The sequence below is a fragment of the Apus apus genome, chromosome 1 (genome assembly GCF_020740795.1).
Source record: "Apus apus isolate bApuApu2 chromosome 1, bApuApu2.pri.cur, whole genome shotgun sequence".
Lineage (NCBI taxonomy): Eukaryota > Metazoa > Chordata > Aves > Apodiformes > Apodidae > Apus > Apus apus.
The window spans coordinates 169,985,957-170,013,642 of NC_067282.1; the positions used below are offsets into that span (position 1 = coordinate 169,985,957).

Sequence of the window (27,686 nt, forward strand, 5' to 3'; positions counted from 1 at the left end):
AAACCTACTTTCATATTTTCATAGCAAAAGCAAAGTTAAATCTAGAGTTCAGCAGACACTGAGCAGCTATTGCTCTCTCTTTACTTGACCTCCATCTCATCTTAATTCCCTCAAACCTTCTGGTCTGTCCACCTCAATTTCAGGGGATCCAGCCTTTGAGTATGAAAAACTAAAAAAAAGCAAGAGTTGTCATATGTGCCGTAGGAACATCTGCAGGGTCATACTACTGGCACTTAAAAAAAGCCAGATTAAGACAACCAACCTTCATTCGTCCCCTCCTGTATGAATGTTCTGTATGACAAAATACCTGAAAACTGCACTGATACAGTAGAACTTATTTTAACTTGCATTACAATAAACTGCACATGCTGTTTTACAGACAATATATATTTGAAAACTTGCTCATGCAAAATTTAGTGTGCACAACAGGGATATTTGTTTTCTAATCCCAACACCTTAAAAAAAATGACATTTATGTCTGCTTTTTTTGAACTGTGCTCAAACCCTCTTCTTAATGTAGTAAATATTTCAAAGAACTAATCTGCCAGCCAAACCAATTTATGAAGCTGAAACCAAAAAGAATAAAAAGTTATACAAAAACATGGTGCACACCTTGATGCTTGATTCCCACCTCCCACCCTTTTTGTTTACAAGCAGAAAGAATGAATAAAAGGGAAAAAATATCGTGGTCACAAAATTTCGACATTTTAATCCTAAACATTACAGGGCAAATAGATGTTGGAACCTATTTCCATACACCATGCATCAACTTTTTAATTCCCAAAGGTGGCCAAATCCACTAAAACAAGAGTGGTTAACAAATTCTGTATTATGGAAATACATTTCTGGAATAAATGGCTAAAAAAAGCAACAATGGGAAAAGCCAACTGTCTCCATAAAGGTAAATAAAGTGGAACAATGTGTAGATTAGATACTTTTTCTGTTTCTTACTTATAACCTGTCAATTCAGTGCATCATATGGTTCAACATAATGGTCCCCATTTTGGACAAACATCTAACTAGTGTCCATTGATTCCAAGTTAGTGGATGATGAATCTTTTTGGATACTTTCAAAGATGGCTGCCAGCTCAGGGTTAGAGCTTATCTGTGACTGAAATTCACTCATTAGTGGACTCTTCTCTGCCTCTGGAATGGTTAGAAGCGCTGCTACTGCCCTCATAGCAGATCGTTTCAGTTCATCTTGCTTTTCAAACTCCTGCTTTACGGAGTTTGCCTTTACCTAGGGAAAAAAAATAAAATCTTTTAAACTTTTCACTTAACCCTCTCTCTACACCCACCTTAAAATGAAAAAAGTACCTTAGAAAGGCCTACTTCTTTCCATACTACCACTTTGCATAGCTTTTAGCATGGCCTAAGCTCTTAAAAAAAAAAAAAAAAAAAAAGCAAAGCAACCCCTCCAAACATCTAATTCTACAAATTTTACAAATATCGAAGTTTACAAGTAAGACTGAAATTGAATATTGCAATTTAAGCAGAAAAAGTTTGTACGTACCAAGTCAATTACCAAATCATAACAATTAACATAACCAACCTCTAGCTAGTAAGGTCAGCAAACAACATTAAAATTATAGTATCACAATAATTCTAGCTTCCAAAGTACAGAAATTTTACAAAAGTTGACCTTTATTAGAATAACTGCTTAACTTTGATATAATTCTCAAAGATGCTTCAGTGATATAATAATAGATTATTATTAAAAGCAAATTTATTGACATGAAATATAAAATATTACAGTAATGAAAAAGCATAGTAAATCAGAATTTAAATGACTTTAAGAATATGGAGGTGGATCAAGTACAAGAGAAGGAAGAGAAGGAGACTGTGCTAAGACCTAAGAATCTTGTCGTATAAATGAAGGGGGAAACAAAACAAAAACCCCAACAAAAACAGGATAGCTTTACACTGCCTCCATCCTTTGATAATCAAATACTTGTCTGCAACAACAATCATTAGAAGTCAGAAAAACTCTCAGTATTCCAGTTTCACTATTTATAATGAAACAAGACTTTCAAGTCGCCCAAGTTGCAGATAGATTTTCAAGGAACAAAAGAAATGGCAAAGAAACAAAGGATTTTAAAAAAGAAGCTAACAAGTCTACTCTTCCATTTGTAATTTAAAGAAATTTAAGACATATATAGGGGTTCACAAATTTATATTGCTCTACTGCAGCTCATGAACTATCACTCAGGAAATACTGCAGCAACACACCGAGATTCTCAGAAGTATTCTTCATACTTTAGTTCATTTATACTTTTAAAAGACAACATAAAATAATTTTTAAATTTAAAACAATACCTTAGTTGTACATGTGGCACGCAAGGGTTCAACCAGCCTATCCAGCCTCTGTAGCACAGCACTTGGACAAAGGGTAGACAATCTCACCAACATTAAAAAGGTTAGCATCTAGGTGGAGAGAAAACCAATAATCAGTTATGTTCAGCACGTATATGGAGAGATTTTTTTAACAGCAACACTTCAATGAAAATGGCAAAGGAAGTGAAGTACTTAAGCACAGGAAGTAGTATTTTTACCATTCCAGTATTTTCACTATGTAAAATATTTTCACTGTATCACTGCTTACACAGGGGAAAAGGATAGCTAACCTTAATATCATAGTGATCCTTCAGGCCATCTTCAACATGATTTAAGAATTCAAAGATATCTAGTCTATCCAAACAGCTATCCAAAAGAGTATACATGCACTCAAAAGCTGCTTTCCTTATGTCCAGCCCATCATCAACTGTATGTTTAAATGGTCCCATCTCCACCTGTCAGCGAATAAAAAACAAAGTTAAGTAGTTATATATTTAGAAAAACAAAGAATCTACTTATGTATATCTAGCACTGGTTTTCTTACTAACATACCTCTCTGATTAATTCCTTTCTGACTTTTGTTTCATTGTAAAGATGAGGAAGCACAGTATCTAAGAGGTCCCTTATTAATGATGGTTTATTGTGTGCAGCTGAGTTAAATGTCACTAGGGCTACTCTCCTGACATTGAGATCTGGGTCCTCCAATGTTTTCAGGAAATCACCTGCAATCAAGTACAGAAATAAGTCAACCTATGATAATGGTTTTTAATTGCTACTTTAAAAATATCTTCACTTAGTTTTACTTTTTGAAAGGACATCTTTAGTGCAGGACTTATTTTGATGTAACACAAACCAGTATCTGTTATTTTAGCATGAATACACAAATAAGTTAATTATAATTGTATCAAAACTATTATATAACTGAGGTATATAGCACTTCAGATAATTAAACAGAAGTAGAAAATCACCACCAAAATAAGCAGCTATCACTTAATGATACCAACATTTTTTTAAAATCTATAGTGGGTATATTAATGAAAACTGTATTTAAAACAATCTTTCCTTTTCTCCATTAAAGTATCTCAGAATATGTATTAGAAAACCAATTTAGATTCTGCAGTTTAAGAGTTAGAGAACACCTTCTACAGAAATTATCAATATATTGATCTTTGACCCTTAAAGTGGCATATATTGAGAATTCTTGAACTACGAGAAGATAAGCCCACTTGGTATATAATAATGTAGCAACATTTCTCTCATCCCATCCCACCCCACCACACTCTCCAGGCACTTTCGAGTATCTACAGTTCTATAAAACAATCTTGTTAAAATAAATGCCTGCAGAAAGAAATAATATTTTTCCCCCAAAGTTTCTGAAGTTTTACTTGCAACTTCCAAGAGTGGTGGAATTTTGAAAACAAGAAATACAAAAGGATGCACACAAAGTGACTTCTACACAGAAAAAAAATAGACAAAACCAAAACAACCCTGGGTAACAAAATTAAAGATGACTGAGATTTTTAAAGTATTAGATAACACTATTTTTTCACTGGATAACCAGTATTTCCAGGAAAAAAAAGAGGCAAGGCAGCAAGAAGGGACAACAGGGGGAAAAACCCACAAGCATATTCAATTATTTAACATGTTATTAAAAAATGTTAGGCTTAGTGATGAAAATAACACATAGGAACTGACACCACTTGCCCATAAATAAAAACCTTGCTCTCTACAAAACTATGTTTTCAAAGATTAATCCTTTTCCCCCTATTAGTTTTAGCAGTATACACAATACTTACAGGTCTTTAAACCTGCAATATAAAGCCACTATAAAACATTCACCATAGCATATTAAACACATTTAGAGTACTTTGTCTACAAATGAAATAAAGAACAAAAAACCACAGCATTGCAAAGCTTTTCATCACACTGATGCTGTGTGAAAGCTCTGATTACCTTAACCCTATAAAAATATACACACTTCCAATAACTTGAATCACAAAGCATTACAGAATCCTAAGGACCTAAAATTACAATTTGCCACCATCCTCAGAATTCCCATGTGCATATGCATTTTTAATGACTGAATGTCAAATATTTCCACAAGACCAGTCTTCTGGGTAAAGGCAGTACCTTACTAGAGCAAACTGACAAAATTTGGCAAGAGCATGGAAAAGGAAACCACCTTTTGGGTTGCGTCTTCCTCAAAGCCTTAGCTCCTTGTATTCTACATCCATCACAGATTCAATACATACCACTTTTGTCACACAACCAGTACTGCTTAGAATACAAATAAGCTAGAATTAACAGAAATGGTTGGCTCGTATTCAAACTCTTTATAACTGGTCCAACAGTTACCATTAGCAGCTAACTCTGGTACCTGCATTTTTTTTTTCTGAATACACAACAGTTTTTAAGTGCAATTCTACTGCTTGAAAACGTAGAAGCTGTCACTGATGTAGAGATCTTACCTATGCAGTTCTTCAGCAGTGGGTCTATGGGTTGTGGATGATCAGAAATAGTAAACTTGACAGCAGTAACCACGGAACTTCGAGCATATGAGGACCCTAATATGAAACAAAAGTGAAAATATGTAATGTTAAAAGAGTGCAACTACAGAATTTACATTATGTTCAATTCCATTCCTTTTAAGCTTCTAATACTCACAAGAACACTAAAGAAGAAACGTTACTTACTACCAGTAATGCAATGTTTTCTCCATAGATGCACTTGTGTTAAATTTTGAACATGGAAAAAGAGACCACAACATCTGTAATAAGCATTTAACATTATCTGCTACAGAAAATTCAAGTAATGAGCCTAATTATGACAGATTTTTTAATTCACTACATAGGCCTACAAACCATCCTCCTCTTTAAAGCAGAAGCACATGAAGAAAACATGTCAATATTCTTGACACGAAAATGATTAATAAGTTATGCATAATGATCCTTCCTAACTCTTAAAATTTCAGAACTCTTATCTGGAAATTAGGAATGCTGTAACTTTCACCAAAACATCAACATGTTGCAACTGGTTTGTCAAGTAGTGCTGTCTCTTCGTCACCCATGCTCCCTCCTCCCCTCTTAAGTTGTTAACTCTTAGTTAAACATAACATGATAAATTTAAATACCACAGTCTGAAAGCAAAACGTAAAATTAATTCATGTTATGTATGACTAACTTATTTTAGCACAAATGGAACCCTCTAAGCTTCACATTGCTGGGGTAGGAGGACAGAAAAACTTCAAGAGTCACTCAAAATTTAAGGAAATAATTCGCAAAACTGGATCACTTTATTAACAGGCAGAATATGGCAGCTTACTACAGTATGCATGAGTTACTACTACTCACCTGATGCCAAGTACCCCTTGAGGCGTGGAAGCAGCGTCTCTGGGTCTATTAAGGTAAGTTTGCCCAAGCATTCAGCAACAACATTCCTTGTACCCTCTTCTGCACATTCGCAGTGTTTCAGGAGTAAGGCCCAGATGTTCTCAACATACGGTTTCAGACCAATCACTGATGCAGAGCTAATTATTTCTTTCAAGGAATGAAGAAGAAGGTATTGCCTCTTAGGTTGGCTGGTTATTTCTTGTAAGACAAATGGCAGATACTCAGGAAGATTGCCAACACTAATACTGCCCAAAGCGTAAGATGCCGCCGATTTGACTTCCTCACTAGGAGAAGAGAACGCTTCTAGTATCACCGACTTCAGCTCAATTTGTCCACTCAAGTCGATATGATGCCCAACTTCCCCAAGAGAAAGCAAAGCCAAAAGCCGAATGGAATCCGTGGACCTTGAGTTCTTGACATCTTGAATGAACTGACCGACAACAGCTGGTCCTTCCTTAGGGCAGGCCCGAGTAAGGGCAGCAACACATTTGGCAATGGAATAGTAAGACTGCTTGTGAGTAAGTGCTGTGCTCTGTGAGTACACTGGACCCGTTAACATGCGCAGTAAATCCATATAGCCTAAATTATTTGTACCAGTCACAACCAAAGCTTGGAAAAATTCTAGCATGGCACTAAGCGCTCCACCCTGAAGTAGAGGCGACCTCACCAGCCCAATAAGTTCATTGAGAATGGACCCACTAATCTTTGTCAGGGAGGAAGGATATACTTTAGCCAGCGTTGTCAGAAAACTGATGGCCATCTGAGATACATGCATATCACTTTCACTAATCAGAGGCGGAAGTTCATCCAGGACAGCATCGATCATGGCTGCTGTCAAGCTATCACTGTAATTCTTAATTAAAATATCTAGAGCAGAAAGAGTGCCCAGTTTCAAAGCTCGCTGGTTCTTTCTCAAAAAAGAAGCAAGAATAGGAACTCCTTCCCCAAGGATTGGTCTCAAATCTATCTTCAAAGGAGAACCAGCAATCAATGTCATGGCCTTCACTGTAGTTAACCGAGTGATCTCATTCTTCAGTCTCTCTAGGAAGATCTGAAGTGTGCTGGGCAAGTCTGTGCCTAGGCTGTCACCAAGACTACAAATTATTTGACCCATGCAAGATATTGCCCTTTCTTTCACCTCCTGATCAATGTCAGCAGCCTTTAATCTCTTGATTGTACAAGTAAACAAATCTTTGATGTAAGGAGTAGCATCAAAGGAAGAAGGCTGGTCTAAAGGCCGAATTACTTTCACAAGTTGTTGGGTAACCAAAAGCGCTTCTGATGTTATTTTGTAAAATGGGTCTCCAACACAAGCTACAACTGGAGGTACCAATGCTTGAACATGAGGATGAAAGACCTGGGGAGAATGATTGCAGAGGATCACATACAAACAGGACAAAGCATCTATCTTCAGATTAGAAGAACTTGATTTGTCATTCAGTGAAAAAATTATTCCTGGAAGAAAAAAAGAGAAATGTATTTTTAGGTTAGGTATTTATATTCTGTTAAAACATCTCAAAATTTCTGAAGACAACTATGCTCAGTTTATATTTTCCTGTTCCCAGACTTTTTCAAATGTTTCCAAGAACTTTCCACCATTTTATTAAATAAATGTAAACATTTTATTCAATCAATTAGTTTTAAAGTGTCCTCTACACAGAGATCATGGACCATTTGATGATTTGTGATGTATTTTCTTAATTATAATGGGATTCTGAACTTCTAACTTTTCCAAACTTACTTTCCCTTGTTATTTCAAAATTCAGTATTTTAGGTCCCAAAATACGGAAAATACTTTGCTCTGTTTAGATGAGAAAGAAGGCAATTTGATCTTGCTGTTACAGAGAAAATTAACCTTCTTTTAGATTTACAAGAAACAAAAAATCTCCATCTTAAGAGCCAAACCTTGTTTTCAAGATTAATGGAAATATGTCACTAAAATATTTATATGGATCCACACAGCAGGTGATTATTTTGCCAGTTGCTTTAAACAGAAGCAACACTTCAAAGCTTTTGCAAAAGGTACAACCAAAACTTAGATTTTGAAACTTCACATTCAAATTACTAATAAATCTTTAAGTTAACAATATGCTTTTCATACCTGGTACAAGTACAGGAACATGTTGTGTTAGGGCTCCAGGTAATACATTTACTAGCTCAGTCAACATGTTAAAGCAACACTGACGAGTCTTCACACTTTTCTCCTTCATCTGTTTGTGCAAGGCTTTAACTATGTTTGGGACCTGTAATCATCACACATCTGTTAATTGATTCAATATCTAACATTTCTTTTATCTCTGATCACTAGGGGGATATAAAGATGTGTGTCCTACCCCTCTATTTCTGATTTGTCTATAGAACTACATAAGTTACAAACACTGGGAAATGAAGATTCAAAAGAACTGCTATTAAACAAAAAAAAAGTAGTAACTTAAATGGTGAGATGAAGCAAAATGAAACTAGATTTGCTTTAATAAAACTGCAGAGAACAACAATGGAAAAGTCAACCAAATAATTCACCTAGAAAAACCTTTTCAGAACTATTATTTTTATCCTGCAAACAAATATGTTGTAGCAAATTAAGCTTTATGTTTACCATTTGAGCTTAAATCTGCAGTGGAGAATGCACAAAACTATTTTGCTTTGGTAATTTGGCTAAACTCAAAGGACATGCAGCTTTTAGGAGTGACTCTAAGTGACTGAAGTCAGATAAGCACATTTGCACTCATACACACATGCAAAACACACAGTGTGTCTTCTCAAAGGTAACAAAAATCTTGACAAATAACCTGACTCTGAAGCATCGTCAAAGGTGTTTCTCCTTGTTCCATTGCATCAGGATCACAAAGCCAACTTTGCACCGGTCGAGTTTGTTTTAAAAGAGAAAGATACGCATGAAAAACATCTGCTTTAACATTCTCTTCACGTTCTTTGAATCTGGCTATTAAAGCAGGAGATACAGTCTTGTAGAATTCTGGAAGCATTTCATGTCGTGTGCTAACCACAGCATCCAGACATTTAGCAGCTGCACGCCTCACTTTCCAGCTCATGTCATCATCATCACTATATTCATCATCACTCCCTTGAAAAAATAAATTATGCATATGTTCAAGTCTAGACAATCAAGATTTATTTTAAACAATTAATAAGAATACCCTTGAGTTCTCTGTGTAAGGCACACCAAAGAAAAAGTCTCAGAAGCATGTTAAAAAACACAGATAAAAAGTCTTCTAGACTGCCTAAACTGTAAGGCTAATTATCTTATCTGACAATTTTTTCATTATAGTCATACACACACTTTATTTTAAACTACACACAAGACAAGGCAATTCCCATCACCTTTGCTTCCTGACTGCTGATTTAAAGCATACAGCTCTTTATTCACAACATAAGCAACAATGCAACAAAAATTACTAGCTGATCAAGTTCAACAAATTACGCGCTTCCTAGGACAAATCAAACTGCACTCTGACCCCCACAATCACAACAAAAATATACAATAAGCAAAAAATTAACTTTTTAAGTGCTAAAGCAACAACAGTATAGCTCATTCATTCTTAAAGTAACCAGAATGTTATGCACTGTGTTTGGATTACCTGTGTGAATTATCAAGTTTTCATAAAGCTTACATATGGCAGGTACTGCCACCATATAAACTATATGTTATGCCTTTCAGTCTAAAACATTTATTTTCCTACAGAAAAATCATGAGTATTTTGCAAATTTCAATCTATTCTGATTTTGTGCATTAGGTAACAATATACTATAGTGGAAATTAGTGATAAGCCACTCCCATGCTGAATATGCACCTTCAAATCATTAATTGACTTTCTTCTCACTTTAGTTATATCACCCTACATGCTTCTGCCTTTGCCACCTTTCAAGTATTTCAAAATATTTGTCCTGTATTTTATGTACACCCTTGGAATGATTTATCTCCAGCAACAACATCCTGTACTTCTATTCCAAGAAATGAGTTCATAAGGTATGTTTAAAAACAGTAAAAAAATTAGTAGAGCAGTATACATGTGGTTCAAATGCTAGTAGCAATACCACCCATATCAGTTTTCTAGATGAGTCCAAGTTCACAAGCTCTTCCTCTGCCCCAAACCAAAAAGGGAATATACCTTGATCATCATCATCACCACCATCAGCATCCATAGCATTTTCATCTTCATCTTCATCATCATAATTATAATTAGGATCATAGGTAAGATACTTAAGACAAATGTTTATAATAGTAGATACATGAGGATAAACTTCTTTAGGACATCTGCATAATACAAAAATACAATCAACGGCAAATTACTTTGAAGAACTAAAATACTCTGAAAAGACTTCATGCCACATGCTGTACTCTGGAGACATTAGCCAAATCAAGTATCATCAATGCATCCACCTAAATTACAGAAGTTCAGAAAGGAAGGTAAGGAAAGGCAATGCTACCGTGTAACCGCATCTGCTGGACTAGAAGGTTGTGGAGGACCAAGATACAGTTTGGGTATCAACTGTTTTGTCATCACTATTCAACAAGAAATATTATTAGAATGCTTCCCTTTCCCCCTGCCTGTTTGCCTAAGTAATAATGGCACAGCTGAAAGTTTCTGAAATACAGACATAAGACATGGCTTAACATTTAAGTTACAACACAGAGTAACAGGTACATTTCCAGCTCAAATCTTGTGAAAATATTTTTTTATGAAGGAGACCATCTCTCGACAGCTGGCAACCGAATAGCACATTATGAGATCTTAAGAAAGCCTGAAACAGGTACCTGAGAATAACTTACCTCCTAACAAAGGATTCAAAGGCTTGAATGCAATACTCTCGTAGTTCATCATCATCTACATTACAAAACTTTACAACCAAAGGAATTATTTTCTCAAGATACTCTCCTGGTAAAAGAAAAAAAAAAAAAAAAGCAAAGTAATTACACTAATCTAAACAGTTTTAAAGTTACAAATAATTTATGTATTTTTCTTACCTATTCTATGACCTGCTTGCCTACTGATAGCAGCAATACACTGTATATAGGTCCTAGTTGTTGACATGGAATCGTTTTTAGACAGCTCTGTCAACAGATGTTCAATGAGGTCAACAAAAACCATATTGCCACAACTCATAACCAGGTGACCAAGAGCAATGATGGTTCTTTTCCTCACAGCAAGTCTGGGGCTAGTCAGCTGGGGGAGCAGACAGGTCAGAATTGAAGGATGGAAGTTAACAAGCAGTCCTCCTTGCCTTAAAACAGACAAAACAAAAACTCAAACCAATTGAATCTAGATAACTTTGTTCATACACCGTACAATAATTCCTTTAAATATTCCCAAAACATCACAGATGTTTCAATTAAGTCTTTAAATTTAAGCTTTTGTAACTTTTAAAAACAATAAATTAGTTTCAAATATACCCTCAAAGCAATAAACATTAAGAAATCTTAAAACTACAGTTCTTGGAAGTAAATTATAATATAATAAAGTAATATAATGATGTTAATAATAACAATTAATAATAATAATAAAGTGATTCATCTATCAATTAACTTATCTTCAATAGATTTTTTTTTTCCTGAATAAAGTTTCACATGTACATAATACTTTACCATATTATTTCACATAACTTAAAAATTTTAATTTAGCATTTGGAAAATTAAAGTTCAAGCGTTCAGAAGTATTTAACATCATTCACCAGGATCCTGGAAGAGGGATGTTTACCTGCTAAGCATATCAGCCATGATATCCAGTGCCTCCAGTTGAACAGACACATCTTCCTGCTTGGCTATAGCACTAGTGAGACGCCCTGTGATCTTTTTGCAAACATTAGCTGCTAATGCAGAACCTAAAAGTACAACAAAACCTCATCATTTTCATAATGAAAACATAGTTTTTAACACCAAAGATCATGTTTGTGACTATGGAAAGCAACCTGATCTCAACATAAAGCAGCTTTTTCCCACCCAACAAAATAAGCTTGAACAGCCAGTTTGTGTGCTCATGTAAAGTATGCTCTGCAGTAAAGCTCAAAGACTCAAAGACTCACTATGTAGAAACATACTCGGGAGGGCTTCTTAATTGTCCCATAAGGTACATGCAACAGAAACGACACTGCTTTTGGCAGGGCAAGCTGTGGAAAGTGAAGGCAAAGACAAGTCTAGAGCAACAAAGGAAAGGACTATAAATAAAAATAAAAGAATAACTAAAAGGCAAGGGGAGGTGGAGAAGTAGTTGAAACCACCTCTAAAGAACTGCTGCGTAACAAGATGAAATTATTTTGCACAAGAAGCTACTTAATAAGCACCTGAAATACTGCTGCAACATTTGATACAGGGGAAAAATTTATACCCGAAGTATTTTAAAATTAAAGTAAATATGTCTTTACCACAACTCCATGGTTCTCCCTTTGCCTCAACTGTCTAACACTGTTCTGAATAACTATGAGAAAAGAAGCAGCTCATGTCACAGTAACCCAATTGCTAGCACTTGCCTCCAGTTGTATGAAGGGGTTTTTTCATGCTTTGTGTATTTAAATGTGAAATTAACACAATTTCAACCCATATTAAATATAGTTCATAAGCATTTGTGGCTTAGTCTTAACTGTATGACTGAAACCAATTTCCTGACTAAAATCAAACACAACAATTGGACAGTTACGTGTATTACCACAGAGACTAAGAAAAAAGACAATCTGTGTTTGGGAAGAGAGCAAAAAACATTTAGGTTCCTTTTGTACTAGGAATACTAATTATGTTGAAAGATTTTGCTATGGTTCTGTTTGCTTCACCTCCACCCCAAAATTTCCTTCCTTTTTGTGTAGGCAAACAAAAAAATCATAGAATCATAGAACAGTTAAGGTTGGAAGGGACCTTAAAAGATTATGAGGTTCCAGCCTGCCTTCTATGAGCAGGTACATCCCGCACTAGACCGGGCTGCACAAAGCCTCATCCAACCTGGCCTTGAACACCTCCAGGGAGGGGGCTTCCACCACCTCGCTGGGCAACCCATCCCAGTGCCTTACTACACCCTTCATGGTAAGGAATTTCTTCATGATATCTAACCTAAATCTACACTCTTTCAGTTTAAAACCTTAGAATAAAAACCTCAAAATAAAAGCTTAGACTGATTTACTTAAAATTAGTTATTTAAAGTTTTTGCATTTCCCTATTGCTTGATAAAAGCAAGACTTACATTTGGACTTCCAACAAAGGATGTCAAAATCAGAACTTTTTGCTTTAAGAAACCTGTCTCTAAAAACTGCATTTCTAAAGCCTTTTTAATCACTTCTCATTCATATTCTCCACAAGGTATCTGAAAATCACTTGAATACAAAAGTAATGCCATTAGCTGATGAGCTGCTCATGATTACTATCTCTTTTGGGGGAAAGATTGCCCTCATTTAAAACTGCAGGTAAGCATTTCAATAATTTAACAGACAATTGTTAGAAACACAAGGTACTTTCCAAAACACCTACCAGAAACTGAGATGAGAAATCAGATCACAAAAGAAAAATACCCAAGTTATAATAAATTTTAAAGTATACTATCAATCAAAAAGCAAGATGAGATTTAGCTATTATGCAGACTAGAAATGTTCCACCAGATAATTATTAAAATAAGAGCTTTTACACTCAATTTGTTATACCAAAGTTATTATAATCTAAGCTTGTTTTTCACATTAATGTAATTCTTCATAACAAAGTTTTTAAACTAGTAAAATCTGGAAATAAAGTCAAAGAAAAAGCTAAAAGGCTTACCATTACCAGTGCCATAAATTTTTCCCCTCACAAAAATGAGTTCTAATGTTAAATTTACTAAATTCTTTTCACTGAAGGATCCAGCTTGTGTGTTTTTAAAATTTGTACTGAAATGATAAAACTAGTCTTAAGTACAAAATGCCTTACCACTGGAAGCTGGGGGGAGTTCTCCAATCACAGTTTTAAGGCCAATGCTTGAAATATCACGTAACTGCTCTTTATCTGAAAGCATGTTTGTACAGAGGGTATCTACAATGGTCTCCACTTGATACTCCTTCACTTTACTCACCAAAGGGCCAAGGCTGTATAAAGAGAAGAAAGGTATTAAATAAGCAACCCTAAATAAACCCCTTCATTTTATTTCAGTATTTTGCATTCAAGTCACAAACTTAAAGCTGGTTTTGGTAGCAATATAAACCAGAATTTTAAAATCTCAACACCTTTAACTGGGTGGGTTGTTAACCTTTTCCCTATTTTTAAAACACCTGGCTTCAGACAAAGAATCTCAGAAGTGGGAAATCAATTTTGAAAGGCTTTAAATTACCAAATTTTTTAATCTAATTAACTGCCTCAAACAGACTACATTAACACATCAAATTCTGAAAAAAAAGTGTGTTTCCAAAGCTGAGCTATATATAGGCTACCAGTACAGTTAACCTACACATACAGTAAACACTCTGAAAGACATAGCTCCCTTGTTTGTAAGCTTCTGTTCTGTGTATGTTTGTCTTTACAGCTATTCCCTCTTTAACTCTCTGTGGTGATATCCACAGTATTACTTTCCAATCAAGAAAGCATGCTTACTAATGAGACATCAACACAAGAGGCGAGCAATGACATGCAGCTAAACTTCTACCAAGCTTAGGTTCTGCACTGACCCTGACAGAAGCAAGGGCTGGAGGACAAGGAGCAGTGTGCAACACCAGGAGAAAAAGCAATGGCTTGACGCAAGAATGGAGGCAGCTGTAGTGAAGACCATCTACAGAAAATGTGGGAATTGTGAACTGGAAGTGTAGCCCACTAGCAAAATTAACAGAAAAACTGATTTATCCCCAGTAAACTACTATTTATTTTCTCTTCCATCTAAAGCAAAGGGATAATGAATAGCATTCTGGCTTAAGTCTTGCGCACAGACCATCCTAGTTGCTTCGCAGCTACTCCAGATGCCCCACCCAGGAAATCCTACCACTTGATTCTCAACAGCACCCCAATGTTTCTCCTTCTATGAAACATACTTCAAGTTACACACATCATTATCAAAATCAATTTCAGCCACAATGAGAAAGCACAGATTTTAAAGTGATTTTACATGTATGTTCTCAGTGTGAACTCTGATGAGCAGAGAAGTGTGAGGATTTAAAGTTACCCCTTTGTAACAAATCAATCTGGTTTAAATTTTGAGGATTTGTTATTTTTAGTAGTTATTTTTCAAAAGCTTAGATTTTGTTGCTGTTTTTGTGAAAGTCAGGGCCCAACTTACAGAAAGTCAAAGCCAGCCTGTGAAATGGTTCCATCAGATTTCTGCCATGAGGACAGAGAGCAGTACAGTGGTTTCAAGTGCTAAGCTAAGAGGCCATGTCTCCTACTGCAACTGACAGAGCCAAGTATTATGGATCAGAAATCATGGACGTTCCGGTGGCTTACAAGGAGAGGGTCCAAATGTTGTGTCTGCCCTTCAACATTTATAGAGAACCTCTCTATAAATTGGAATGACAAAACTGGAATATGTGGAAATCAATGTATAAGCAAATGCAGGAAAAGGAGCACCCTAAAGCCAATCATAACCTGAATATATTAGGGCTATGTTAGAATATAATGCCTCTATATAAGCTTTATTTTTTTCCACATCTGCTTTTCATTACAGTTGATTCTAGCAAAGGTAATTGAGACTAAAATTATGTCTATAGGGTTAGTAAACACTAATTTTGGAAGATGGAAGTCAAACTGAAAACCCTAGAAGAAAAATTAATGAACTGATTTACTATCAAAACTAGACTAAGATCAAGAACACAAAGTTTACATTTGCAAATATATGTCACTACTCACAACTTTGTCAGACTTTTGAGACTGCAATGATTTAGGACCGTATGGTCACAACCTTGTTGAAACATCAGAAGTATGCAGAATTTTTGCAGGCAGATGATGAAATTATTTGTAAAATAGATTAGCATAATTTAAAATAAACAACTTTCAACTAGAAGTATTTGCCAAGTTTAACTCCTTGTTAAGTGCAAAGGGAGCATCCTGTCTTAAAGATGGGCTGGTTCCTCACGCTTAGAAAAAAACTGTAATATTTGGAAAGTAGCAATATATTAATTGACACCTGAATTTTTATGAATTTGAAACAGATAGCAAACTTTTAAAACAGCCCAGCCATAAGTTAGTTTGATACACAAGGGTAAATATTTTTCCTTCTCCTCAAAACTAGACTTTTAAAGCACTTTATAGAAACAAGACAAGCTCAAGAGATTAGGAACTTCCACCTCCAGGCATTTTATTGTACAGTGTAACATTGGAGTTGCCAGATCATGGTACACAACTAAACCCTGATTAACAAATATCAGTATACTGTTCTAGTAAAAGTAATAAAGTCAATACATCATATTCTTATTGTACCAGATTACTGGAAATAAACTATCTAGACACAAAGTACTTCCTTTCAGACCTTACTGATGACAATGGTGAAAAATAAATGTTTTGGTTTAATTTCGTAACATTTTGAGAACTATTTTTAAAAGCACAGGCATTAAGTCCCCTTCTAGTTTTGTGTAGCTGAATCATCCATAGGCAAGTAGAAATTCCATCCAAGCTAGCAAGATACTAGGTTCTCAGTTAAGGCTATTATTCTAGAAGTATATAGTTTAGAATCCAAATTAAGTTATGATACTCAGGCTCACATTATTATATTACAGAAACCCACAAGTGTTTTAAAACAGAAAAATCACTCCGAAGTTAAGATGACAAATGAAATGGTTTTTCTTGTATACTAGAAATGACTCTGGAGTTGAAGTCTAAACTCTCCAAGAACACAGCTGGATCCTGGGTTCACTATTAGCTAATAAAACCGTCAGCTGGGCAGCTGCGAGGGAAGACACAGGTCACAGATCACTATTCAGAATGAAAGATTGAGGCTATGGCATTCAGCAGAAAGGCACTGAAGCTAGTTGAGGAGCTTTGTACTGTATTTTCCAAGAATGTCAGCAAGACAGCCCCACATATGAATACCATGGCTGGTACTGCTAGGGAAAAGAGAAATTTCTGCATTGCTTTAGCAGTGGAGATCTGAGGATGCGTTGCTCCAAAGCATTCTTACCAAGGAAACGTTCTCTTGCAGTTGTTTTACATCTCGACCAATACACACTCTGTATTACCTCATAATTTTTTAATCTCACTTGGCACCTTGGATCAGACTGAATTATCTTTTGAATGTAAAGTCAAACTGGACAATGAATCTGTTAATTTTTGCAAGTTACTTTATCAATCCCCTCTTCTGGTCAGAGCAGCTGTCCTTTCAGATATGCATGGGGAAAAAGAAGTGGAACAATCTGGTCAAACACAGCTCAGAAGCACCTCCAGGGTAAATCCAAACCAACATGTTCCATGTTTCTCTGAAACTCAGCCTTTGCTTCTCTCAGAGCATCAAGCTTTCAATTCCTCCTGCGACAAAGGCTCCCAAACACGTCTTTCAGTTCCCCACACCTTGCACACTTTCTGCCTTAGAGGTTCTCTCATTCTTTCCAAAGTCATCCCTCTCCACCATACAGCTTACACCACAGGACAACCACAGACCTCAAAAAAATAATTGTTCCACTTGATCTACTCAACCATTACCTTCACTCCTGAAAAAAACGACAACATTGTGTTGCAACAGCTCAAACTGAACTGTTAAGACACAGCTGTTGGAGGCAGGTAGCCTGGACAACTAGTCTCAGAAGACTCCAAGCCAGTAATTCCAGCTGGACTCAAATGGCTGAGATCAATGGCTCTCATTCACTCTTGGACAGCTAGCAGACATGGCTCTATACAGTAAGAAAAAAACAAAATGCATTTTCCATCCCAAAAGCTGTTGTATGTATCTCACTGCTGCTAATCTTCTTTCCCAGGTCAAATAATTCACAGTGGCAAGAGCTAATTGTCCTAAAAAATGTTCAACAGAAGCAAAAGACAGTAGGCAAGAAGTATGGACAGGGGGAATACACGGACAAAGGAGATGTATCTACTGTGTAAAGCAAGACCTTGCATCCAAGCACTAAGTGTTACTTAAAATATCATAGTAAGCAAAGTAGGGTTTGAAGTTTTGGCTTTAACGGTTCTCTTTCAATGGTTATGCTCATAATGCCTTACCCACATTAACTCAAAACAGTTGTTGTGCTTGAGGCACAGCACCTAGATTAACACTCAGGAAAACGCAATTCCCAAAACAATCTCACCTACCACTTTCCATGCCTTCCTTAAACGGTAACCTGCTTGGTTTCTCCTTCACTCCTTACCCACCATCACCCTACTCATGTGATAAAGCCTGCTGAAAATACAGGCAACTCTGGAATTTAAAAACAAACAAACAAACCAAAACAAACCAACCCAACAAATAAACAACAACCAAAACAACAGCAAATGCAAAACATAATTACTGAAAACGTGCACTGAAATATCACATACAAATAACTCAGGTATGTTAATGCACAAAACTTCAAGCTAATTTGACACTGAGGCCAAGTCCCCACGTTACATAATATACATCTGAGACTGATGCATTATGACCACCCCAATGCCACAGTCAGAAAGACTTCACTTTACTCATTTTGCAGAGTATTTTACAAATACACAGGTATCTTAAAAATAACTACACCAACTTTGGTACAACATTTCTAAAGATACTGCATACAGATAATCTCAAGAGAACTGTTAATGGAGATACTGACTGGTATTTGATGGAAGATGAAAGAAGTCCTTTAAGCGCACAGAAACAGAGATGTAATGGAATGATTTCTCACTCGCTTCAGCAGGTTCACCTGCTCCTGCAAAAACAAGCAGCTCTGACCCTTTGTTAACAGCAGCCAGGCCTCAGGCCCTAACCTGGCACTGCCCTGTAATTTAGGAAAATGGCACCATACCGAAATCTTTAAATTGAACAAACTGTCTCTACAGCTATTAAACTCCTGAAAGCCATGGTTTAGAGGACCATATACACAATCTCATGTGATTGACATTACTGCTTCAATCATGTTAAATGATAACTGCAATTTTATTAAAACACCTTTTGGATATTGATACTGGGGTAAAGACCTTTGTCTCCACTGGATAAATTCCTGATAAATTTGTACATAAGCATTTGATAACAGTCAGATTATCACCAAGAATAACTCCTGGATTCAAAATACATCAAGCCACCCCTGACTGCATCCCTAGAAGTTGAAATATTTTCCCCCAGTTGCTCAGAAAAGATCACAGGTTTCTCCAGAACCTGATTTCAGTCTTCAATCATGCTTTCCCTTCGTAGTGTCCTACTGACACATCACTAGTTTCTCTGCAAATACACACCACTGTCAGTCAGCGGCTACTCAGCAGTGTTGTGTTCTTCTTCCTTTGATGGGTAGTAAAATGTTCTGCAAGCAACACTAGCACAAACCATCCAGAACAGAAACAATCACAATTCCAAGGCATAATGACTGTTAACAGTTGTACAGAAAAATACCTTGTGCATTTCAGTCAACAGACTATGGTATACAAAGGTTAAAGCACAGAAATCTGTAGACACCATTTCATATCTGTAATAGTGCGTACTCCAACAGAAGTACTGTAAAGAGAAGCACTGGAAGCAGAAACAAGCACATGTATAATTATGGAAGTGTCTTCATATAAAACTGACTAGCAGTATCCTTTTGAAAATATGGCAAGCCTTCACAGTAGCAAGCCTTAAAGTTTGCTTTTGATCAACAGCAAGTGAGTTTGCCACCTGGGTGGCAATGACACCCCTCCTTTCACTGCTAAAGCTCATGTCTTCTGGTTTTGCAGTTTGCAATGACTTGTGCAGCTCTATAAAAAATACATCTTCTCCACCCTAGAGATCTGCAGCTGACACCATGCTTTTAAACACTGACTTTGACAGACTAGAAGCAGTTCTCCACCAAAAAAGCCACATTGCTCCATATATGAAAACACCTGAAAAGTTGGTAAGGCTTTTATTATCTGAGCTATTGAACAACCATTAAATTATTCTAATTTAAATAAGTTTATTTTTCAAGTGTAACCTATGAGTAGCTAAAATAGTAACAGCAAAGACTGGTCAATTAGATCCATCTCCATTAAGTATAGGAAACACTTTTACTGATGTTTTAAAGATGACCATAACTGAAACAACAAAGTCAGTCACACAAACACTTGAAATTAGTCTCTAGAAAGTGTTAAACCAGATTTTACCTGAGTTACCATCTTCAGTCCTATTTATTCAGTCTATTACAATAAAGTCAACATACCAATCAAGAAGTAATTTTTTAAGAAGACTGCCTCAAGATGTTTTGGCCTTTAAAATCGGTACATATCACTTACAGACCTTATTATTAGTCCCAGATTACAACTTGAGCTTATGAGAAGTAGAAAAGAACCTATAACCTTCTTTAATAAAATCAGTTCTGAATACAAAGCTTTTGGTACTTAAGTATTTTACACATTTGAAGGCAGTTTCAGATATTTTTTTAAGTGCTTGTTGATCTTTTCCATTTTTCCTGAAGTCAAAAGCTCATTCAGCTGCCTATGGAAACAAACAGCGACTATAAGACACTGTCTCCTTGAAGTTACATACATTTGAAAATAAAGGTGCTCAGAGTGTAGCTCCTTATTAGGAAGAGCAACACCAACCCATAATCAAGTATCATCTCAAACTGACATACTCTAATAGCTATTAAACAAGCATATTTACTTATAGAGAAGAGTTAAGATTCACAAATGGAAAAAAATTAATCGAATCCCTGTACAGCCTAATGTGCAGCAGTGCATTAGCACAGCATCCAAAACACTTTAAAGCTGCTGAACCGGATCAGCCACACAACAGCCAACATGTGCATCATCCTGTTCACACTAATGACTCACTCACAGCATCAAGCAGGGTTCCCTCTATTGAACTACTGCCCAGAGAAGTCACACTGATAAATGCAGACAAACTGCAGGATCACAGGAATCAGTGAAATATTTACATTAATCCCAGGGTTTTTTCACATATATGTAAATGCACATGCATTTGTTTGGCTTTTTATAGGCTGAAGGAAACCTTTCACGATGTGAAACAAAAGTTTATAAGCATAGGTTTAAAAGGCAGAGTATCAAACCACAGATAACTGCTCAAAATGAGAAACAGTTCATCCTTAAACAGCAATACTGAACATACGAAATTATTAATGTGCAGTTTGGGCCAGCAGAACATAACTAACATTACCAGCAATGAAGAACAGTCCATCCAACACAAACCATACTGCTTGTCTAACACAGATGGACTTATTATTGGATAGAGCTACAGGCAGCATAACTACTACCACCATAAGGTCCACAGAATGCCATACTGGACTAGACAAACAGCCTTAAAATACATATATGCTGTAAGAACAATCAATAGCACCTTCTACATTGGCTGACTATAGAAGAGCTTATGACTATCGGAGCAAAAAACGACTTCTCCAGAAAAAATGCAGACAACAAAAATATATTTGAAATTTGACATGCTCTTAAGAAAAACAAGGTGAACAACCTGCAGTTACTGACCTAGTTTGCATCTACTGCCTGCAGTAACAGAAGCTTGCCAAATACACTCCTTTCCCTTCTGCAGGCTAAAAGCTTAGAGCAAGTTGACTTTTACTCCAAGAGTACTAAGACAGTTTATTAATGTTCATTTTTATTCAGAAATGAACTGCACAATCATCTTTGCAATGCAACCAAATAGCCATGAACTCTCAACCTAACTTATGCTAACCAAAGAACAACAAGTTTTATGCTGTCCAAAACCAGTGCATATAACCAAAAGGATTAAGAAATCACTAGTGTGCTTTGAAGAGATAATAAGAAACAAGTTCATCAGCATTTTAACCTATAGAGCCAAATGTGAAAGCAAGCAGAGGATAAGGCAAAACCAGGAACACTGCTTACTCGTTGCTATGCTTTCCTAAAAATAAATGCTGCTTTAAGGCTGCTCTGAATTGTTTTACATCTGCTCTGTTCAGTGATCTCAGGAATCAAACCTCAAGAGTGGGATCCTCCTGCAGAAGATTCTTACCTGCTCAAGCAGTGATCAATACCTTTGCCATTCATAGTGTTTCCATTGACCTACCTGTACAGGAAGCTCCCCCAACAAACTGCAAATCTTTCCTCCCGTCCTCAAGGAAAAATCTCCTTCAAATACAGATTCAAAAGTACTTACGGCTGTCTTAAATCCTTTTTCTATGAGAAGGAATCTACACTTAAATGGGTCATTAAGTACCAGTCTGATCAAAGTTCCTGCCAATAGTGTATAAAGTTCACCAGAGAATTTAAATCATAAGAGACCTAAACACAGTTTATGCTTTCCTCAGCTGAAAATGCCAGCAAATCCATAACAGAAATACATCAGTAACAAACAACAACACAAGATATTTTCAAAAAACAAAAAGTAAAAAAAAAAAACATGCTGGCTGAATTTTATTTCCCAATAAATTGGGTTTATAAGCAGTGTCGTACCAGATGGAAGATTTTGGATCAGCTTGAAAAGAAAAAACTACAGCTTAACATTGTTCAACCTCTCACATCCTTCACCCCCACTACTGTCTCTACCAATGCTCATCTGACTGCAGGAGAGCACTGCACGTGCATTGCAACAAAACTTTTCCACAAAATGTTATTTCACACAAAAACCAATTCCAATCCTGAGCCAAGTTTCATAATATTCTACCCTGTGATTGAGTACAAGCAATCTGTTTCAAAGCCATAGATCTTAAACTGTACCACAAGGAACTGCAACATTTCAGAAATTTGAATTAAAAATAAACACAGCATTTTGTGTTGTTTGAAGAAAGAAATATTAAAAAACCTGAGCTCATGAACAAGGAACATCCTCAGGAACATGAGAAGCTTCTTAACCAAAAGGCCCTCCTTGAAGGGCACAAAAAGAGTCAGAGGGGCTAAGAACAAAAAGGTCAGTCATCATAAATGTAGCACCTATTCAAAGGGTGATCTGGAAAAGCCACATCACATGTAAAGTTAAATGGAGTGAGGAAGAGAGGCTACTGAAGCAACAGAATTGTCTGAAAGGCAAGGAATGGCACCTTGACTCCCATAAAACATTTACAATTCCTGTAAAGCACGTAAAACTATTAACACAGTACTTTGAACGTCAGTGAAGATGTAAGTTCCCTATTTGATAACCAAGACTATGTATTTACCTTTTTATGTTTTTATGTTTTCTTGAAAACTACCCCAACATTTCAATTCTTTCCCTACACACCATCTACCTTCTCACAATCAAATACCAATGTGGCAACTACCAATTAATTTTAATCTTTTCAAATCTATTTAGCATTCCAGAATTACCACCTGAGAACAAGCATGTCCTTCATACACCTTCAGCAAGGACAGCATGCAGTATTTGCCACCTGGAACCCCAAATATTAAACTGCAATGTCAACAAAAGTCAGTTCTGTAAGAAACTACAATTAAGGCAAGTAGTCTGTGTAAGTACAAGGCTTCCCTTGTGGACATAAATTTCACAATTATTTTGCCTAGCAGTGGTCCCTTTAAGTATTTCAAAAGTGCTTTATACTGTTCACTCACTAGACAACTCTTTACACAATAGAAAAAAATACCTACCATTTCACAGCTAAGTTTTGCACCTCACCGTTTTTATCTTCCAGTAACTTCAAAATCATCTTCACTACCTTTCTTTCACTGTCATCATCCAGCTTGATAGAATCTTTTTGTAGTTCTGTCATCAAGTCATTAGTAGCCATAAACCTGGCAAAAGATAGTCAGATAATTATTACTAGAAGGAAACAGGGTTATTTCACAGCATTCAAGATTCTCACTTTCCACTGTTTGTTATCAAATATATCACATTTAACATTGGGCTACTGTTAATTGGTTTGTGATGCAAGTAGCATTTATTTTAGTTAAGAATTAAAAGGAGAAAAATTTTATTTTAAAATGACAGTAACTTCTAGTTAGGTCATCATCCTTTCTTCATGAGGACAACTACATATTTTGTTTCCACTGGTTACATTATGTTCTAAATGATCTCCACAAAGACAAACAGATATTCCCAGATTTTAAGTAGTCCATTCACTATCCTGACTTTGAAAAAAAACACCACAACAACCAGGCTTTTTTTTTTTCTTTTGTAAGAGTCATCTCTGCTGAGTTAATTTAAAACCAACTTTTAAGCAAGATAAGTAAAAAGCTTTTTAAAAATTTTCCCACAAAATTCACAAAAGCCAAACATTAATGAAGGAAGAAATAAAAGTGAAGCTACATTTTATGTGTTTTTCATTTTCTTCCCCTGCAGACTTTTTTATAGGCCAGACAAAAGCTGATCACATCCAGCCCTCAATGTAGGGTGTCACAATAAAGACCCAGATTAATTCTTGAGAGATCAAGGAAATAAAACCATTTTTCATATAAATTTATTTACTATTCAGTAACATTGTCACACCCACCAATACAAGAACATACTGAGAATTTACTTTCCAAAAATATTGCTTTTATGCCTTTTGTTTCTTTTCCTTCTGATGTCTGTTTTCCAAACTGTTTTTCTTTTGTAAGTGTCCTCTCTTGTCAGGAGAAGTAATACAAATGGATTACTCAACTAGGAATCCCATGGACTTCAGTAACAATTCCAATTCCCATTCAAAGCCCCAGACAAAAATGGTTTGTAACTAAACAGTTAAGGTTGACATTTGGACTTCAGGCACATCAGCCTCAAGCAGACACCACTTAAACTCAGGTCATACTTGGAAGGTTATCTTTACAGCCTGACATGGTAGATACTTTTCTTACTGAAAATGAAAGCCAAGACTCTGTACAATCTTAGTATGAATTACAAACACCAGATGCTTGCCCTCATATAATGGACCCCAACTTGTCCTGTCTTTTAATACAGTAATTCCAGTCTAATACTCTCAATGTGTTTCTAAGATAAGACCTCACTCATTCTTCATTCACTCCAACAGTCCCATTGAATCAAGCCTTTAATCCAACATGAACCAGATGTGTGCATAAACAGATGATGAATGTGAATGGCATCAGCTTTTAAGTAGAGCAAGAAAAAAAGCTACTTGGTAAGTAAAGGGAATGGGGAGCTCAGGAGTAAGGATATACATGAAGTAATGCAGTACTAGCACATTTAAAGCCTGTCTCCACGTTACTGCTATATTTACCTCCTTTTCTTACAAATCCTTAATAGCCTGCCTTCACCTCCTTGATCAGTAGCTTCCATTTCCTAGCCTTATGAGTTCACATGCACTCTTTGCCTGCTTGTGACAACTTCACAAACTAAGCAGAGTTTCTGCATTCTCAGTTCATCAGGAGCTTCTATACTCAACTACAACTGAGAAGTCCTCCTAGCAGACTCCTCCATAAAAAAATAAAAACACAACCAAAAACCAACTCCCAAATCCCATAACAGCGCCAGGAAATTGGCAACTTTAGTTTAAAGTAGCCAGTATTCAGAAACATGACTTTGAGCAGTTCAGAAGTGGCTTCAAAACTGCTTCCTCCACAGGAACATCGAACTTCACCTGATGCAAAGCAGCAGCAAGTCAGCAGCTCCTCATACCCTGCACTCAGAGTAGTCATTATCCTCCTCCAGTAAGGAGGAAGAGCCTCTGCTTCTCTTGTCTGAGCTTCCAGACAACAAATGCCACAAACATTTGCATCAGAGAAACCAGTCTATCCAAAAACAGAGGATTAAGTTTTACAGTAGTTACTTGAACTTTGATTTATACTAATCTCCCCACTATCAACTACTTAAATACATTGTCCCTTTTCAAATACACATGATCTAAAAATAACTGCACTAACAATTACTAGTACTAAATATTATTTTATGCATTATGCAAATACACTACACAAATAAAGTTTCATAAAATGTGTTACTGCATAACAGCCACTTTGTAAAGGGCTTTCATCACTCATTTTCATGGTTTGTAAAATCAGATTTTAATCTATGCTAAGAAAATTAATTTTAATATTCAGGAACTCCAAAGTTGTTCAAAGCTCCTAGAACAGGTAATTTCTAAAGTGTGCTCTCCTACAGCAACTACAAAAAAAGTTTTAATCACATGTAGCTGGGGAAAAAAAAAAGTAACTTGCTACAACTGCATTTGACAAGTAAGAACTACATCTTTTATGCAGAAAATCAATATTCAGTCACAAATCTATTAGAATTTGTTGTAAGTCATCCTCCTTAGAAGCAGAAAATTCAAGGCTCACTGAATTGAAGAAATGCATTAGAATGATAAAAGTAAAAAAAACACCTTCAGAAACATTTAGAGGAAAAAATGTCTGAATCTATTTTTGGTACAATTTAAATGAATCAGGCGATTCTGGACTGTGTCTTTTTAGACTAATCAATGCTTTTTTCTACTTCCAAAATTTCTAGCCTAAATTCTCCATGTAAATCTTACTACTAAAATCTGAAAGAAATCAACATCAAAACTCCATGAATTTATCATGTCTACATCCAGCACTACAACAGTTTGTCAAAAACAAAGGCTACTCGTAATCCAACTTTCTAGTTACTTAATCATCACCTCTGTTTCCCTTTAGATCTTAATATATTAACAAGAGACTCGTTTTGATGTCAGTATGTTCTTTAACTATAAACTAAGCACTGCAATGCTACAGCAGGGCAACAAAATCCAAGTGTATTTAACACCTTTTCACTGTCTGTATTAATGTATCCTCTTTGAAAAATGAATGCTTCAAATGTGAATTTCTGATTGCACACAATAAACAGTAATATAACTATTCTTAAGACTTTGCTAGAACTGTGTACATGTATCATCTCTGCTGTTCCCTTATAGCTCAGTTATACTATTTCATTTTCTGATACTCAAATGTTTGCTTTTTTTTTTGTATTTTTACAAAGCAAGCAAATGATCCAATTAAAAATAGTGCTCTTGTGACAGAGCCTAAGCTCCAAAGTATATATACCAGTCCTGTCCCTGCAAAACTTAATGGGACTTCTCTCTCTGGATGCACAGACTTTCAGAGGCAGTACCAAATCACGCAAAGAGCACAAAACCCCTCTGTCTACTAGATGCAGCATCCAGGAAGCATGTGAGCTTAGGATGCTCAAGCCCGCAGCGCTGCATGGCCCCCCCTGCTCCTATTCGCAACTTCACAGGATCCGTGTTTTTGCAGGTTGGGAAGGGACCCGGGGAGTTTCGACTCGCCCACTCCCTCTGCTCAAACAAGGCCAATAGGTCGCTCGGGGCTTCGTCCATTCGGCTTTTATGCATCTGCCAGGATGCAGATGGCACCGCCGACCCTCGCCCGGCCCAAGCAGGTGAGCAAACCTGCCCATCGCCTCGCTCTTCCCCCCTGCCTGGCACCTCTGCCCACAACGCGGGGAGGCCGACACTTCCCGGGCACTGCCGCGCCCCGTCCCTCACGGGCAGCGAGAAGAGGCGCTCCCCGCCCGCCAACTTCCCTCCTCCGCGGGGTTGCCGCAGATTCGCGCCCAGCCCCGCGGGGCCGGCCCTGGGAGGGGGGAGGGCGGCCTCTCCCACCCCGCCAGGCACCGCGGCGGGCACAGCCCCGTCTGGCTGGCCCGGGTCGGCCCCGCAGGCCTCCCCGCCGCCCGGCGCCGGCCGAGGCCCTCGGAGCGGCGGCGCCAGGCCCGGGCGGAGCGGCGGGGGGGGCAGGGCGGCGCGGGGCGGCTGCGGGCGGGGGGACGGGGGTGGTGCGGCGGTGGCGGCTCCCACCTGAAGTCCTTGTCGCTGGATGTCATTTTCTCCAGCAGGTTGGAGATGTGGTACGAGGCGCTCGCCATGTTGACGGACCCGGCCGGGGCGGGGAGGGAGAGGAGGAGGAGAGGAGGAGGAGGAGGAGAGGAGGAGGAGGCGGCGGCGGCGGCGTCTTCCCGGCCTGGCCGGCTCCCCTTCGCCCGTCGCCGGGGCCGGCGCTGGGTGGGCAGAGCCGGGCGCGGGCGGGACGGAGGCTCCGCCGCCTCCTGCGGCTGCGGCTGGCGGGGCGGG

The 27,686-nt window shown here is 37.3% G+C and overlaps 1 protein-coding gene across 1 annotated transcript; it reads right to left on the reverse strand.

Moving 5' to 3' along the window:
* Positions 1–683: 683 nt before the first annotated feature.
* CAND1 (cullin associated and neddylation dissociated 1) lies at positions 684–27,686 on the reverse strand. The gene is made up of 15 exons (XM_051607936.1): positions 27,414–27,686; positions 23,302–23,445; positions 13,621–13,775; positions 11,438–11,561; positions 10,708–10,964; positions 10,513–10,618; positions 9,851–9,996; positions 8,513–8,805; positions 7,825–7,966; positions 5,685–7,178; positions 4,803–4,898; positions 2,887–3,056; positions 2,625–2,789; positions 2,317–2,424; positions 684–1,240 (listed from the first exon to the last, which is right to left on the reverse strand). The coding sequence occupies exons 1-15, from the start codon at positions 27,479–27,481 to the stop codon at positions 1,016–1,018; spliced, it is 3,693 nt and encodes a 1,230-aa protein (XP_051463896.1). The 5' UTR covers positions 27,482–27,686; the 3' UTR covers positions 684–1,015.